General features: G+C 45.2%; 1 protein-coding gene and 1 long non-coding RNA gene across 4 annotated transcripts in view; one reads left to right on the forward strand and one right to left on the reverse strand.

The window, feature by feature from the left end:
* Positions 1 to 12,428, forward strand: part of LOC1280477 (ecdysone receptor) — a 55,628-nt gene extending 43,200 nt beyond the window's left edge. The window contains exons 2-6 of the mRNA XM_061661056.1: positions 5,502 to 5,675; positions 5,772 to 6,094; positions 6,183 to 6,329; positions 6,410 to 6,562; positions 6,643 to 12,428. Coding sequence (XP_061517040.1) covers positions 5,502 to 5,675; positions 5,772 to 6,094; positions 6,183 to 6,329; positions 6,410 to 6,562; positions 6,643 to 7,542 — 1,697 coding nt within the window. The 3' untranslated portion in view covers positions 7,543 to 12,428. The remainder of the gene's footprint in view (positions 1 to 5,501; positions 5,676 to 5,771; positions 6,095 to 6,182; positions 6,330 to 6,409; positions 6,563 to 6,642) is intronic.
* Positions 12,429 to 12,470: 42 nt separating this feature from the next.
* LOC133393923 (uncharacterized) lies at positions 12,471 to 14,717 on the reverse strand. Of its 3 annotated transcripts, none has more exons than XR_009766504.1 (3): positions 14,631 to 14,717; positions 12,788 to 13,007; positions 12,471 to 12,665 (listed from the first exon to the last, which is right to left on the reverse strand). It is a non-coding gene; the product is annotated as an uncharacterized LOC133393923 (long non-coding RNA). The 3 variants fall into 3 exon arrangements; XR_009766503.1 differs by lacking the exon at positions 14,631 to 14,717 and adding an exon at positions 14,403 to 14,527; XR_009766502.1 differs by lacking the exon at positions 14,631 to 14,717 and having other exon boundaries at positions 12,788 to 13,027.

Below are 14,717 nucleotides of genomic sequence, written 5' to 3' on the forward strand. Positions count from 1 at the left end.
TTGAACGCGAGATGAACCATAAAGGGGGCCGATGATGCAGTTAAATGGCTTCAGCATGGCTGTACAAACTACTGCATTCATGCCTCGTTACCGATGCTACCATGTGTGTGTGTGCATTCCACAGCTTTCGGTAGCTAGAGTTGTTAATTGCAGCCGTTTTTGGGGGGCGACTAATTTGTGACTTGTGTAAGGATGGATTAAATCATCTGAAATAGGTCAGCTAATGATGACTAATGGACCTGATTATGGCTCTTTGGGAGCTGATTTTTTGTTTTCCTCTATTCCACTGCACGAATCGACGAAGGTGAGCAGCAAACCACCAACCTCTCTTCATCTCCGGAAGAACCGGTTGAGCTGTGGCTGCTACTCCAATCTCCAAAAACCCCCCAATGTCACGAAACGGTAGCAGTTTGGAGTTGGACATTAAATTATACAATAAATGCTCTCCCACACACAAACACACCAGAACAAATGTCTCTCTCACACACGTACGGTTCTGTTTAGAAAGTTTTATTTCTGCAACATTGTTGGCGTTGGAGGGAAGAATTTCCGGATGCTGTTTAATAATACCTTCGCCCAGCGTGCGATGGCGTTTATGGTAGCGAAATTAATCGCTTACCTCCTAGGGTTCTGAGTTCGGGATTCTGGTTACCACACAACAGACCTGAGGGAATTTGGTTGGCTGAAGAAGATCAGGCTCCTGGTAAGATTTCCGTTCGGTGACTCAACCTGCATGGTGGTAAATGACCGCAGATGCACTCGATGGATTTATTAGACATGAATGTAAGGTACCGGGAACCAGGAGAACAAAAACCAGTTCAGTACACACACACCGCAAAACCTGTTCGACTTGAAGATCTTCAATTTCTAGAGCCTCTCTCTCCAATGAGATCTTTGTGGTGAGTTGGGTTAACACCTTCATTTGAAGATCTCCAATTCTAGACGTCCGTCCACCCTATTACGTACACAATCACAAATCGTTCCACACAGCTTCATCATTTCGCCAAAAAGGAGTGCGAAAGCCAAACGATAATCTGTTGGTGAATCCCAGCGCATCCTTGCGGGCATACATCATACTGTGTGTGGAACCTCTGCTTCAGGGCGGCAGATATCAATGCTGGAAATGAGTTGTGTGTTCCGTGTGTTCCGTGTTTTGTGTGCTGGAAATAAATGAGCGTAATAAAATAACTCATCGGCATCGTAAATGCTTGTCGTAGCGATTATACATACACCATCCCGTCTTACGAACTCCTCGAGCTTGGAATGAGCGCACCCAGCAAGGGGTGGATGTTTTGGCATTTGCGTGTATTTGCCTGGTAAATTCTCTGGAAAAGGATCATCTCCAGAGTCGATTCCTGTTTTTGTTGTTTTTTTCTTTGCTCCCCCACTTCTTGCTCATCGTTCAACGTTCGATGAGCTGCAAATTAGTACGTTGAGATGTGTCACATTACGTACCGGGCGAGCCGGGTATCCGAAGGATTAACTTACCACACTTTGAGTGTGTTGGACATTGTCACATGTGCGGGATCGATGGACGTTGGGGAGCCCATAAATATGAAGATTATCAGTTTTGAAGGGTAAGCCACCGATCTGATCAATGCGCAAGATTCAGCAAAAGACATCCACGGCAGGTCTTACTGGATGTTTGTGATGAATTGTTGGAGAACATTGCGTACTTGCTGGTTGAACTTGCTTGAGAGGAATTGCGGGCTGCGCACATCTTTATTCTGAGAAGTAAGCGTCATACCATCAATCCGTCTATCGTTACTCGCCCACACCACGCTGGCTAATGCATTTGGCAGTTTCTATTGCATTATTTACAATCCCTCTCCCCATGGAACGCGTGTGCATTAGATTATTTCCCTGTTGTGTGATCGTGTGTCGGAGGTCGTCGATCTACGTCGTACGACCACAGACTGACCGGCTGACGTCATGGGTAATCTAACCTTTCGATATATTATCAAACGGCACTCTCTGTACTTCACTCTCTCTTTCTCTGTCAGTAAAACAGAGAGAGAGTCTCTCTCACAGATGCACAACTAGAACGCAATTGCCACTTGCAGAGGGCAAGCTTCTAGCAGCTAGTGACGCAGCCAAGTGGCACAGGGGCACGATTACATGATCCTCGCGTTGGCGGAGACATTCCACTGTCTCTGTTCACCTTCAAAAGTTGAAAACCCTGATCAACACAACACAGCGGCTCCTCTAGTTGTCTGATAAGCACGTCATTGCGGTGCAAATGATGAATGGCTCCCAGGCTCTGTATGCCAGTTTCTCGAGACCTTCGAGGATCGCTAGTGCGGAGTTGGTTGGAACTGGAATAGGAATAAAGTTGTCCAGAGATATCCGGCTAGAGATTCTCGTTCTTCCAGATCATTCCGAAAGGGGAACGTCAGCAGAATCTCTTCGGTAGCGGTAATTCCTACGAAATCAAATCTGCATATGCGAATGGCAGTATCCACGCAGCGTCGAAAATATCCCGCAAATAGCTCACGCAATCAACAACATTGCTCTCTCTTTTTCTCTCTTTTTAGGGTAAATCTCATTTTTCTTTTTGTAATTCAATTTTCAAGGTAACGCACATGCATAACTAACTCAAACTCTGGTCAGCGTCCTTTGGGTGGCGTTTTAAGGGTTTTCGGGTAGCTGTCGGTTTCAAAACATCTCATCTTTATTTAGGCACTAGTACACGCGTACAATTTAATGTTCCCCTCGTCCAGGAAGGAATCTTCCCGCACGGCACGACATGGCAATGAACCTTGTCAAGGAAACTAGAAGTAGAGTGGTGAAGTAGAGGAGTCCCAAGACCCGAGCATCACTTCCGTGAGGCGCGTTGCGGACGACCACACATTGGGACGATCGATCGATTAGTAATTCAGATCGGCGACTCTTTTTTTTTCGGGTGGTTCTGTTTTATCTTTACTCTCCAAAAGGAATTTCGCCTGCTTTGGCAAATATAGCGATCGGGCGTCGGGCGATGGTTTTTGGATCGTCAAGCTGCTTAGTGAGATAAGCAGCAGCAGCAGCAGCACTCTACCGACACAAAACACGATGCGTCTTAAAGGTTCTGGATGTGTTTTGGTTTTATTGTGTTGCTGCTTCTTCCAAAAGAGCCGTTCTAGCTGTTCATTATACCTCCCGATGTTCCCGATGCAAGCGATAAAGCACCCAGTGTGAGTGGAGCTGCAGCAGAGCAGTCGTGTGTGCCCCGATGCGCACACGCAACACACTCCCAGTGGCGTCGGACGGCGGCATGGCACGGCACGGCACGGATGTGTAAAATTAACGGCCCCCAAAAGTGAAAGGTTCTTGTGTCTTGCTGCTTGCTGCCTGTGCGTTCTGTGCCTTTTGGGTGGAGATTTATGGAAGATTTTTAATTCCCGCCTGCCTCCTGCGTGAGGTCGCTCTTTCTCCCTAGAAACACAGACACAGAATGCGCGCAGCGTGACGTTTTCGGTGGTTCGGTTGTTGCCAAAATTTTAGAATGTTTGTTTCTTTCACTGTATGATCCTTTTCTTTTTTATTTTCTTTTGTTGGTTCCTCTGCACAAACATTCGAGCGCGTGATTAGCTGGAACGACACACTGCTGGCTGCGTGTGTGTTGTCTTAGCGCGCAAAAGAAGTGCATTTTTTCGCGGAATGCAACAACCGCGACGACACATTTATATCTCTTGAGCCAACAAAAAAAAAGAAGAAGCCAGATCTTCCCTTTGGGTCTGAGCCATGCTTTTAAGACTCTTCCTCCTCCTCCTCCTCCTCGGTTCTCTAGAGATCCGGCGAACCCGATTGTGGTGGTGGTGTGATGTTGCATTCTTTTATTGCCCGGTTTGCCATAATTCATTCGCCGCATGTGCAGCGGCAACTTCTTACTGCTCTGTGTCTGTGCATTTCTGCAACATTGCTGTGTCTGGGTCCTTTTCTAATGCTTCCAGCATTCTGGTTACGGGTAATCTTTCTCTCACACCTCCCTAAACTGTGTCTTTCCCTCGCTTCTTTGCCGTCTTGAGCAACGGTGACAGACGACAAAATTGCACTCCAATGTTTAAAATCACGGCCCCGCTTCTCTAGGTCGAACGGTCACAAGGTGCGCGTAGGTGTCATTAATTTGGTGTAAAACTGTGGCTCCAAATCCATGTTACCGTGTCGGGCGGGCTGGTGAGTATGTGTGCGAAAGATGGCCACTTCCTAGTCGTGCCGACGCGTGACACATCGCGCGCCACAAACGCGACCGAATTCCAGCCCAATCCATCGGCACCATCGGCGGGCACCACCACCACGACCACACCCGACCTTTACACGTCAGCGGCTGAAAGATATATATGTACGATTGCGTTTATAATTAATTGGATCTGCTTCTGCATCGCCAGAATTTTCGGTGGCATAAAATCTCTGCATACTGCAGGGGTCCACAGGAAGGATCCCGCGTGTGTTCCGATGGGGGGGGGAGTACCTTTGAATCCAAAACGGGGAGTTACGGCTCAAAATCTGCTCCAAAAATCAGTGCAAAAGAGGAGTTTGGTTTAAAAATAATAATAATGCACCTCAAATGCACTCCGACACATAGACCTGGGGAGAGAGAGAGAGTCAGAGAGAACCCGTTTTAATAATGCACAACCCGTCAAACTGACACAATAAATACATCTGCGCATGATATAATGAGATTTCGCTTCTTTGCATCTCACATTTCCTTACCGACCCACCGAAACCCGGTTTGTCGTCTGGCTTAATTTATTTCATCGCAAGGATTACATTTTGCTGGTACACCTCTCCCACTCCACTGGCGTGTAAATGCAATTTTCTGCATTCGCATATTGTCAGTAGTAATAAACGTATAATAAACCACTAAAGCGCCCCCGTCGTCCTCGACAAACTCACACACTCACACACACACACACTCCCAAAGCGGTTGACGCGGTTCTTGAATTTCCGAAAACTGTCACGCATTTCTGCAATGACGATGGATGATGATGATGGTGGTCGTGGTGTGCCGTGGTAGCGGATTGAGGTTGATCCCCCCTTGGCACCACAGGAACGCACCGTGACAGCAGAAACGAGTTCAAGAGCAACCATTTTTCGAGGGTAATTAAAGCATTTTTTTGTTTGTTTGCTTGGTGTTCGGTTGCGCTGTTGTTGGGGCGTGATCTTTGTGGTTTCCATGCGTCATCATCAAAATGCGTGCCAGTTTTCTTATCGTGCCCGTGGGGCCAGAAGATTGCACTTGCAAGATATCCAAAAACCGCATCACGAGCGCATCGTGCAGCCACATTGTGTGTGTGCTTTAATGCAGCATTGTTGCGTGGCAACATGTTCGCGTGCTAATCGCTTTTATGCAGCTCCAAGTCATCTCCACACCAGCGTTAAATGTTGGATAGATGTGTATAAGAGTTTGAATGTTTAAATTGCGCACTTCAATACCATCAGATAGCGCGCGCATGGCTTCAAGCATAAAAATAACTAATTCGGCTCCTTTATCTCCTTCTTTCTTCCTCTCTTTGATCCAGGCCGTGAAGATTTGTCCCCGTCGAGCAGTCTGAACGGCTACACCGGCGATGGCAGCGAGGCGAAAAAGCAGAAGAAAGGCCCAACGCCGCGGCAGCAGGAGGAGCTCTGCCTCGTGTGCGGTGACCGGGCGAGCGGCTACCACTACAACGCACTTACCTGCGAAGGCTGCAAAGGTAAGTCCCCATCAGACAATGTGAAAAAAAGTGTCAGATCACTCGCATCGCACCCAAACACACACTAACGACACTAAATTCAATGCATTTGCACAGGTTTCTTCCGGCGCAGCGTCACCAAGAACGCGGTCTACTGCTGCAAGTTTGGGCACGCGTGCGAGATGGACATGTACATGCGGCGCAAATGCCAGGAGTGCCGGCTGAAGAAGTGTCTCGCGGTCGGCATGCGGCCGGAGTGCGTCGTGCCGGAGAATCAGTGCGCCATCAAGCGGAAGGAGAAGAAGGCGCAGAAGGAGAAGGACAAGGTGCCGCCGAACCCGTCGACCACCACCGTGAGTACAACGAACAGCAGCAGCTACAAGTCGGAGCTGCTGCCGGTGCTGATGAAGTGTGAATCACCGCCCACCGCCGCGATACCGGTAAGTCTAAAGAGTGGAAGAGAGAGAGAGAGAGAGAGAGAGATAAAGGCTCCTTTAATAATGCCACGTCAAATTGCCTCCTTTGCAGCTACTGCCGGAGAAGCTGTTGAACGAAAACCGACAAAGAAACATACCTCTGCTGACGGCGAACCAGATGGCCGTCATCTACAAACTGATCTGGTACCAGGATGGCTACGAGCAACCGTCGGAGGAAGATCTCAAGAGGATAATGATTGTAAGTAACCAAGAGATTGGCCCTACCCAGGTGGCTTGAAGTAGTCAAAATAACGCACAATACTCTTCTCTCCATCTTAGAACTCACCCAACGAGGAGGAAGATCCCCACGAAATCCACTTCCGGCACATAACGGAAATCACCATCCTCACAGTACAACTAATCGTCGAGTTCGCGAAGGGACTGCCAGCATTTACCAAGATCCCGCAGGAGGATCAGATAACGTTACTAAAGGTAAGTATGCATACACACACAGTGGCGTTTCTCTATGAGCGTCTCATCATGTCATTCCATTCCACCCTTGCGTTAAACAGGCCTGCTCCAGTGAGGTGATGATGTTGCGAATGGCCCGCCGGTACGACGCCGAAACCGACTCCATCCTCTTTGCCAACAACCGATCGTACACGCGCGACTCGTACAAGATGGCGGGCATGGCGGACACGATCGAGGACCTGCTGCACTTCTGCCGGCAGATGTACACGCTCACGGTGGACAACGTCGAGTACGCGCTGCTGACCGCGATCGTCATCTTCTCCGACCGGCCCGGGCTCGAGAAGGCCGAGCTGGTGGAAACGATCCAGAGCTACTACATCGACACGCTGCGCGTCTACATCCTGAACCGGCACGGGGGCGACCCGAAGTGTAGCGTCACGTTCGCGAAGCTGCTGTCCATCCTGACCGAGCTGCGGACGCTCGGCAACCAGAACTCGGAGATGTGCTTCTCGCTCAAGCTGAAGAACCGTAAGCTGCCCCGCTTCCTGGAGGAGATATGGGACGTGCAGGACATACCGCCGGTTGGGCTGGCTCGGCATCAAGAGCTGGTCGCACAGCAGCAGCAGCAGCAGCAGCAGCAACACCAACAGTCGGACAATCCGAACACTTCCTCAATGGCATCCACCTCGTCGACGATCGTCGTCACACCGATGCAGCAATCCAGTCAGCTTCAGCTGCAACAGCAACAGCAGCAACAGATGCACAGTAACGGAGTCGTACCCACACTGCCGGTCGGCGGCGGTACGAGCGTGGTCGGAGGAATAGTTACTAATAGTATCACCACGAACGGCGGCGGTGCGGTAAACGGCAGCAGCAGTAACACGGGCGTCAGCAGTAATAGCAGCAGCAGCAGCAGCAGTAGTAGTAGTAACGCGAGCAGTAACGGCAACAGCAACGGGCTGCTCTCCACCGTCGGCATGCTCGATCACCACGTCGTATAGCTAGCGTAGGGCACGGTGCTGCCCCCGGTGGTCGGCGCCGTCACCGCCCCGGACGTACTGTTCGACAGTCACGTGCATCCGCTGGCCGCGCTGATCGGTGCTGCCGGCGGCGTTGACGACGGCGACCACGCGGCCACCGGAAGCGTCTTCCCGGACGACGACATTCTATTTATCGTAGAGAGTTAATTTATTTGTTTTCTTTTTTTTTTCTTTTTTTTTTTGGCCCACAACAACTCCTCTTTGGTGGGTTTCTTTTTTGCCTCTCCTGAGTGTGTTTGTGTGCAAATGTTGCGAAAATGACACTGGAAAAAGAGTCAGTAGTGGTGCACAAATCATCCACCGAGTTTTGGATTGATGTTTTTTTTTATTTTAAAAACACACACACAGACATACACTCACACATACACACCCAAAGTTGAAGGTGTGCGTGTGTGTTTTGGCAGATTGTAACAATACTTCATTCCTCACCTAATTATACAGCTAGAGTCTTTTTTTTGTACAGTAAACTGTAACGTAAAGTGAAAACCCGGAAGTAATGAATTGTTTTACGTTTAAGGCAGTTAGTTTGTTAGAGGATCGCGGTTTTTCTCTTCTGTTGTACATCTTCCAGCTTTGTTGCGTTAGGAGAAGAGGGAACGAGAGGGACGATCCCACCCCCAAAACGGGATTGTTTGCAATAGGGAGTTTTGCATTGTAGATAAGTGAAGTGTTTAATTGAATATTGAGCAAGGAAGCTATCCCCCCCCCCCCCCCTCGGACCGCCGCTGCGTTGTGTGTGCGCGTAAATCTGTGTTGTGAATGATGAAAGAGTACTACTATTAGCTCTACGATAGTAAGTGGCAGGATTAGGATCGTTTTTTTTATTATTGTAAGGTAGGGAAGCGCACCAGCACCAGTGTGCAGCATTTCCGGTTACCCATCGGATGCGGGGGTAATTGGTAAGAGTGTGCACAGATCGATGTGCTGCGTCGTGTGCGGTGTATTTAAGCGGTAGGGATGTTTAACGATACTGAAATAAGCTAAAGGGGAACACACACTAGCAAACTACTACTATTACTACTACTACTACTACGACTACTACTGCTACTACTATTACTGTGGAAAAGCTGCGAAAGAAGGTGCAACGAGACGTGCTGCACCCATTTGCACCCCCCCCCAACAATCCAACTTAAGAACACCGTCACACACTCACACACACTTCCTCCGCGTGGAAGAACCCCCTTCAACATTTAAATATACTGCCACAGCTACATTGCGCTGCTGTAGTTGTAGTAGTAGTAGTGTAGTACCATTACTACTACTACTACTACTACCACTACCATTTTACTTTGTCAAATTGCTGCTACCCTTAAAACACTGCGAGAAGGAGAGCGCTACTGTGAAACGAAATGCAACCGAATCCGCCGGAGAAAGGGAAACCCAAAATTCCACCTCCTTTTTGACGGCTCAACGCCTCCTACTGCCAATAGAGAAATACCGTACAGTAGCATACACAGAAAAAAGAAGCGGCACGCCACAACAAGGTTCACATTGATTTAGGTGATCCCTCCCCTTCGGGGTGTATGTGTTGTAAGGTGGACTCGGTGTGCGTTGAAGGGTAAGATATGGACAGGTGTGTGCGGTGTGCGGTTCGGAAACACCTTCTTTCGTATCGTTTGGCTGTGACTTGTTAATAATTTTTAAGAGAAGCATATATTATTATTATTATTATTACTACTATTACGATCAACAATATTACTATTAGCGCGGTCACACACGCACGCACACCGTTCTCTTGGCTTTAGATGGCGAGAAATGGTGTGTGTGTGTGCGTGAGTGTCTGTGGCGCAAGCACTCTAGCCCTTGCGCAAGAGAAAAACGGAAAAGAAAAAGGATATATGTAGGGGAAGCTATTGTGTGAACCCGGGAATACAGTGTTTACAGAAGCAAATCGCTCCACTTTCCTTCGCCCCCTCACAGAAAGATAGAGTTAATAAGCTAGCGGAGCTAAGTTACTTTCGGAAACAAAACCTCTCCACACACGCACGTGGTTTATAAAAGCAAAAGCAGAAAAAAAACGCAACAGCGGGAAGATGAAGTTGGGGGGATTTTCTCGCACTAATGGCGGTGGTTGTTTTCCGATATTTGGAACGAATTTCAGTGCGGTTCAGCAGTAGTAGTAGTAGTACTCTGGGCCGTAGCAGCTGTGTGTGAGATGATCCCGCGACCACTTCCTCTTCCGCGCGTTGTTTTGTGTGGTTTAGTAGGGGAAAAACACACAGTTTCACTAAAAATGAAAGGGAAAAAGGGGACGAATCGACCGGATCGAAACACACTGTGGTGTGCTTTCTTTTTCCCCCCAAAAACTCTCTCGCTCTATCTCTCTATAACAGCACACGCAGACGATCGTGTAGTGTGAGTTTAAAATGTTTTAAGCAAAACCCTCAAAACCTTCAAATGCAGTTCACACAAAACGGTTCAACACAAATCGCAAATGTGGTGTTTGCTGCTGCCTGCTATCTTCACGGCGGCTTGATTGATTGATTGATGAGTGGAAAAGGAAAAGAAAAAGGGTGGTTTGCGGGAAAAGAGAGTGAGAAACGTTTATAATGTAGCAAACTGTTGGCAAAAGAATTGTAGTTTGAATGCATAGGTTTTGTTGCTTGTGTAACACAATTTAGTATGGAATTTAGAGAACATAAAACGATGTGCATTTAAGTTTTACACACTCTCCTCCCCACTAGGCTCAAAAAATCCAGGTTTTTCGAGAAACGTCCTGAATCCAGAAAGGCTTCTTTATTTGTCGTTGCAAAACGCACTCGCACACGCACCCACACAAACAATCGGTTGTTACTTTAAACATATCCTGTAATGCGTAATGTGTTTCCGTAAGCCTTTATTCAATCTCTTTCCTTGTGCCGCGCGACCACTCTTCTGTACGTGTGTGTGCGTTTAGAACCCATTCTGTTTTAGTCGAAAATGCAAACAATTAAATCAATTATTAGTCAAAAGAGTTGTTGTAAATCGTGTTCTAGCCAAATGCGGCCAACTGTAACAAAGAAAGATTCTCTCCCCCCACCCGTTTTGCCCTTGTTAAATTACCTTGTTTCCATCCCTTGTATTAATTTTATAGCAAAATTTTAAGCTTATTCCATTTAATTACAAACACACACACACCATCCACAATACCACACCCGTCCGTTCCTACAAAGCAAAAACGACCATTAAACGTTTGCGGTTGTCAATTAATTGCAAGCTGCTAATGCGCGTGTGTTTTACTTTTCCGTAGTTGTTTCTAATAAAGTGAAATGGAGAACAAAAAAGCTTTTACAAAAATAGAAAACAAACAACAAAAGCAGCAAAACAAGAAGGGAACAACAAGAATTAGTTTTTGACCGTTGTCGTGCTAATTTAATTTAATGCTTCCCGAGCTACTGCACTTTGCTTTACAAAAAGGAGAAGAAAATAAGACATGAAAATGAGAAAACGAAGAAATCGTGTATGTGTGATGCGAGAGGGAAGAAAGAGAGCGAATGTGTAGAAAGAGTGTATGTAAGAAAACTTTTTTTTTAAAAAGACAGTTTTTCTTTCTGTTTGTGTTCGGAAACGGAGGTGCCTTTTGACAAAACAAAACAAAACAAATAACCACAAACAAATGTCGCAAACAGTGCAGGAAATCTAAAAAAAGAAAAGTTAAAACACACACCATTAAACAAGCAGAACAGAGTGTACGGAGTAAAGCAGCTTCATTCATACAATCTTCAAACTTCATTACAAACAGTAAAATAGAAAAAGAGGAAAAAGGAAGACAAGCAAAACATAAAAAACAACAGTAAAGTTGTAATTTGCGTTGCAAAAGATAACTCGAGAAGAAAACAACGCGAAAAGTGAAAAGCAAACATGTAGACAAAACACACACATAAACAACAACAAAACTTTACTAGATAGGTGGGAACGGGAAACGAATTGAAAAAGAGTGATTTTTTTGTAGTGCAACACGAGTAATGAGAGGCAAACAACAAAACGGACTGATTACTTGGAGCGGCGTCGTGATGGTTTCGTTTTGGAAGTGCGATGAAAAGTGTCCGATGAAACGAATGGGAGGAGAAGCAAGTTTTATGCAAACACCACCTCATAACCAGAAAAGAATAGATGCGCCCACAAAAACCAACCAACCTTTTCGTTCTCTCTTTATCACACGATGGAGGGAAGAGGAAAAAAAAGTTAAAAAAAACCTTTGTAATTAACGTGAAAAAGAAGCTTTTTGGGGAGTATAAAATCTCAACACACAGGATAAGAAGAGTGCAGAACAAAACAAACAAAAAACACTACACACCGATTAGAGCTCTAGTAGCACACGAATGCAGCTGAAGGATGGAAGACACACACACGCTGTGCAAACTGTAGATAAAACATAGGAAAAACGAGAGCAAAAACAAACAACGCAGAAGGAAAATTTTGCCGCGCTTTTGTGTAAAATTGTACAGCTTTTAAAAGAAAACACACCCGTAGACGATTCTTATCTACACATGTAAGGAAAAGGCAAGGGCAAAAGGGCAAAAACAAGAGAGCGAGAGAGCAGCGCGATTACACACAACCGTGTATTATAGGCGAAGGATAGGAAGGATTAGGAATAAAAGGGAGAAGAAAAAACACACACAAAAAATGGGGAAAAGTTGCTGAAACAAAAAACAACAACAAACAACGCCAGCAACGAGCCAGAGAGCGTACAGCATTAAGAGCGTGCATAGTGCATAATAGTTTTGTGTAATTCGTGTGTAAGCATTGAACTGGGATATGTGCAAAATTTTCTCAAATACTATTAATGACTTTATCGATAGTTACATTTTATTATTGCTATATTATTTTATTATTTTTTTGTAATAAAATATTTCTTTTTTAATTCACATGAGTTCTTTCTTTCGTTGGGTTCGTTTCACTTGTTTTCAAAGGGTTTTAATTTCTTAATTCTATTTTCATTGCTTAAGGTCACATTCCTTTTTCCATTACTTGTCCTACTGTTCTGCGGAGCAAACGAGCAGTACAGTAGCGCCACCTATTCGTCAGTATTAGAAGCAACTTTTAAAATTGCATACATTTAGGCGTCCGTGTAGCTTTTGAATCTATCCGTTACGTTACGTCCCCTGTCGATAAAGCATTAATTTTATTTGCGAAAATTGTACAACAGCACCGTGCGAGTATTTGAATGGACATTTTGAAGATGAAAAATCGTGTTTAATGATGGAAATGTTTGAGCAGTATTTACCGAGTTTTGAGGTACCAAATCCTCCAGGGGCTGTCGAGCAGGAGGGATACATTTGTACTTGAAATGGGATTTTCGCGATTGTGGAGCGCATTTTTTGGAAAAGCTGAGAGCTGAGAGCATTAATGTGATGATGGATTCATATGGGATGAATAGCCAGTTTTTTGTTTCTTCTTCTGTGGCCAACCACTGCCGTTTCTAACCGTAGAGACACATCTTACACCTAGGAATAGCGACGATACAATACAGTAATAATAATACAACATTATACATGCATCGGTGGTAATAATATCGTGTTTTGGGGGGAGATATGAACGTCATAAGCTTAATGTTTAAATTCCTCAAATCACAGATATAAGCTCTATTGCAGAAGGCCCACGAAGTTTCGATTTAACTCATCACAATAATGATTACAATTCTAAGAGCGCGTTTGTGTAAATGTGTGTGCTAATGAACATTCCAATATCGCGTGTACACAACACAACTTACTACTACTACTACTACCATCGAAAACAGTAGTCGAAGAAGCTCTTAGAAAGAGAGAGAGAGAACGTGTGGTCAAGCAAATGGTAAAAATTAAGGTAATGAGCAGGAGTTAATTGAATATAACATCCAATAAATTTACCCTCCCATTCCCCCCCGAAGAAAACGAAAGATGAGATGAAACCCATTTGTAAAACATTGCCATTAAGGCCCCACCCCCTCTCTTTCCTGAGCGGGATGGGGGGCTGAGCCGGCAGGAGAGCAAAAAGTCTTCAATCAACACAATCAACACGTACACCTCCGTTCCGTTCCGTGAGTGAACTTTGCGGGGGAGAATGTCGATTGCGATTAAATGGATAAATTTAATAAAAACAACATTATTGTAAACACACACAAACAAACAATACTGCATAGCTTGAGGGATACACACTTGAGGATGTAAAGGGGGATGTGGAGCGTTTTACTGCGATCAACACATGATGATGCATACATTTGAGGTTAAGGAAGGAGAGTAACGATGTGGCAGGAGATCTTATACAATAAGATTCAATTTTGAAGATTCAAATTTCGTACTATTGAAACGCTATATTAAATGATCCATCAAATCTCGTCGGCACACAACCAGCAGGAGGAGCAAGAACCCAACACGAAGAACCACAGCACAATGCGCTGAAGATAATCGTATCTTGGCTAATTAAATTATTGGCGTATTGCACACTAAGCTAATAAAAGCATACTTAATGTAACAACTAAGAGAAGAACGGTGAGAAAAAGGGGAAGAAAATATGCATTTTACTATCGATATTGATACACACCCAGTGAAAATACTCTCTCCACTCTCTGACGGTATAAGCAGCGAGTAGCAGCGAGCACTCGAAACAAAAACACACACACACACTAGCGTTAATCACATTGGCAGTAACATATCTGTGTGATATTTAGAAGTATAAAAAACAACAGCAAAACAAAAAACAAAAGCAAAACATCAACATATTGGGGAGACATTTTTTTACAATCGAAAAACAACAAACTGCAAAAGAGAGAGAGAGCGCGCGAGAGCGAGACATAATAAGGCGTAAATGAGGCGTAATTTAGAGAGGGAAAAAGAGAAAAGAAAACACATCACTGCCATTACCGAGAGATTGGACATTTTTCTGACAGATTAGGGCAAAAGTTCTGCTGGATAAAGCTGCTTCGAACGAGTGAAGCATTGCTTCTGTTCTGCATGTTGCATACTTTACGGCGTTGAAACGTTGAAGAGCTGAGCTGAGCTACTGCACTTCTTTACGTTCGAAGTAGGCATTTGTCCAACTAAACTGTGTTCGTTAGAGAGTTTATTTGTAAAGCACCATTTTAAGCACACCTTTTGGAGCACCGTTTTAAACATCTTTGTTCCTCCGTTTCGTTTTGGAACACAGTTGCAGCAACGAATGAAAACAAAACCAAACAA

This window comes from Anopheles gambiae, chromosome 3 (assembly GCF_943734735.2).
Source record: "Anopheles gambiae chromosome 3, idAnoGambNW_F1_1, whole genome shotgun sequence".
NCBI lineage: Eukaryota > Metazoa > Arthropoda > Insecta > Diptera > Culicidae > Anopheles > Anopheles gambiae.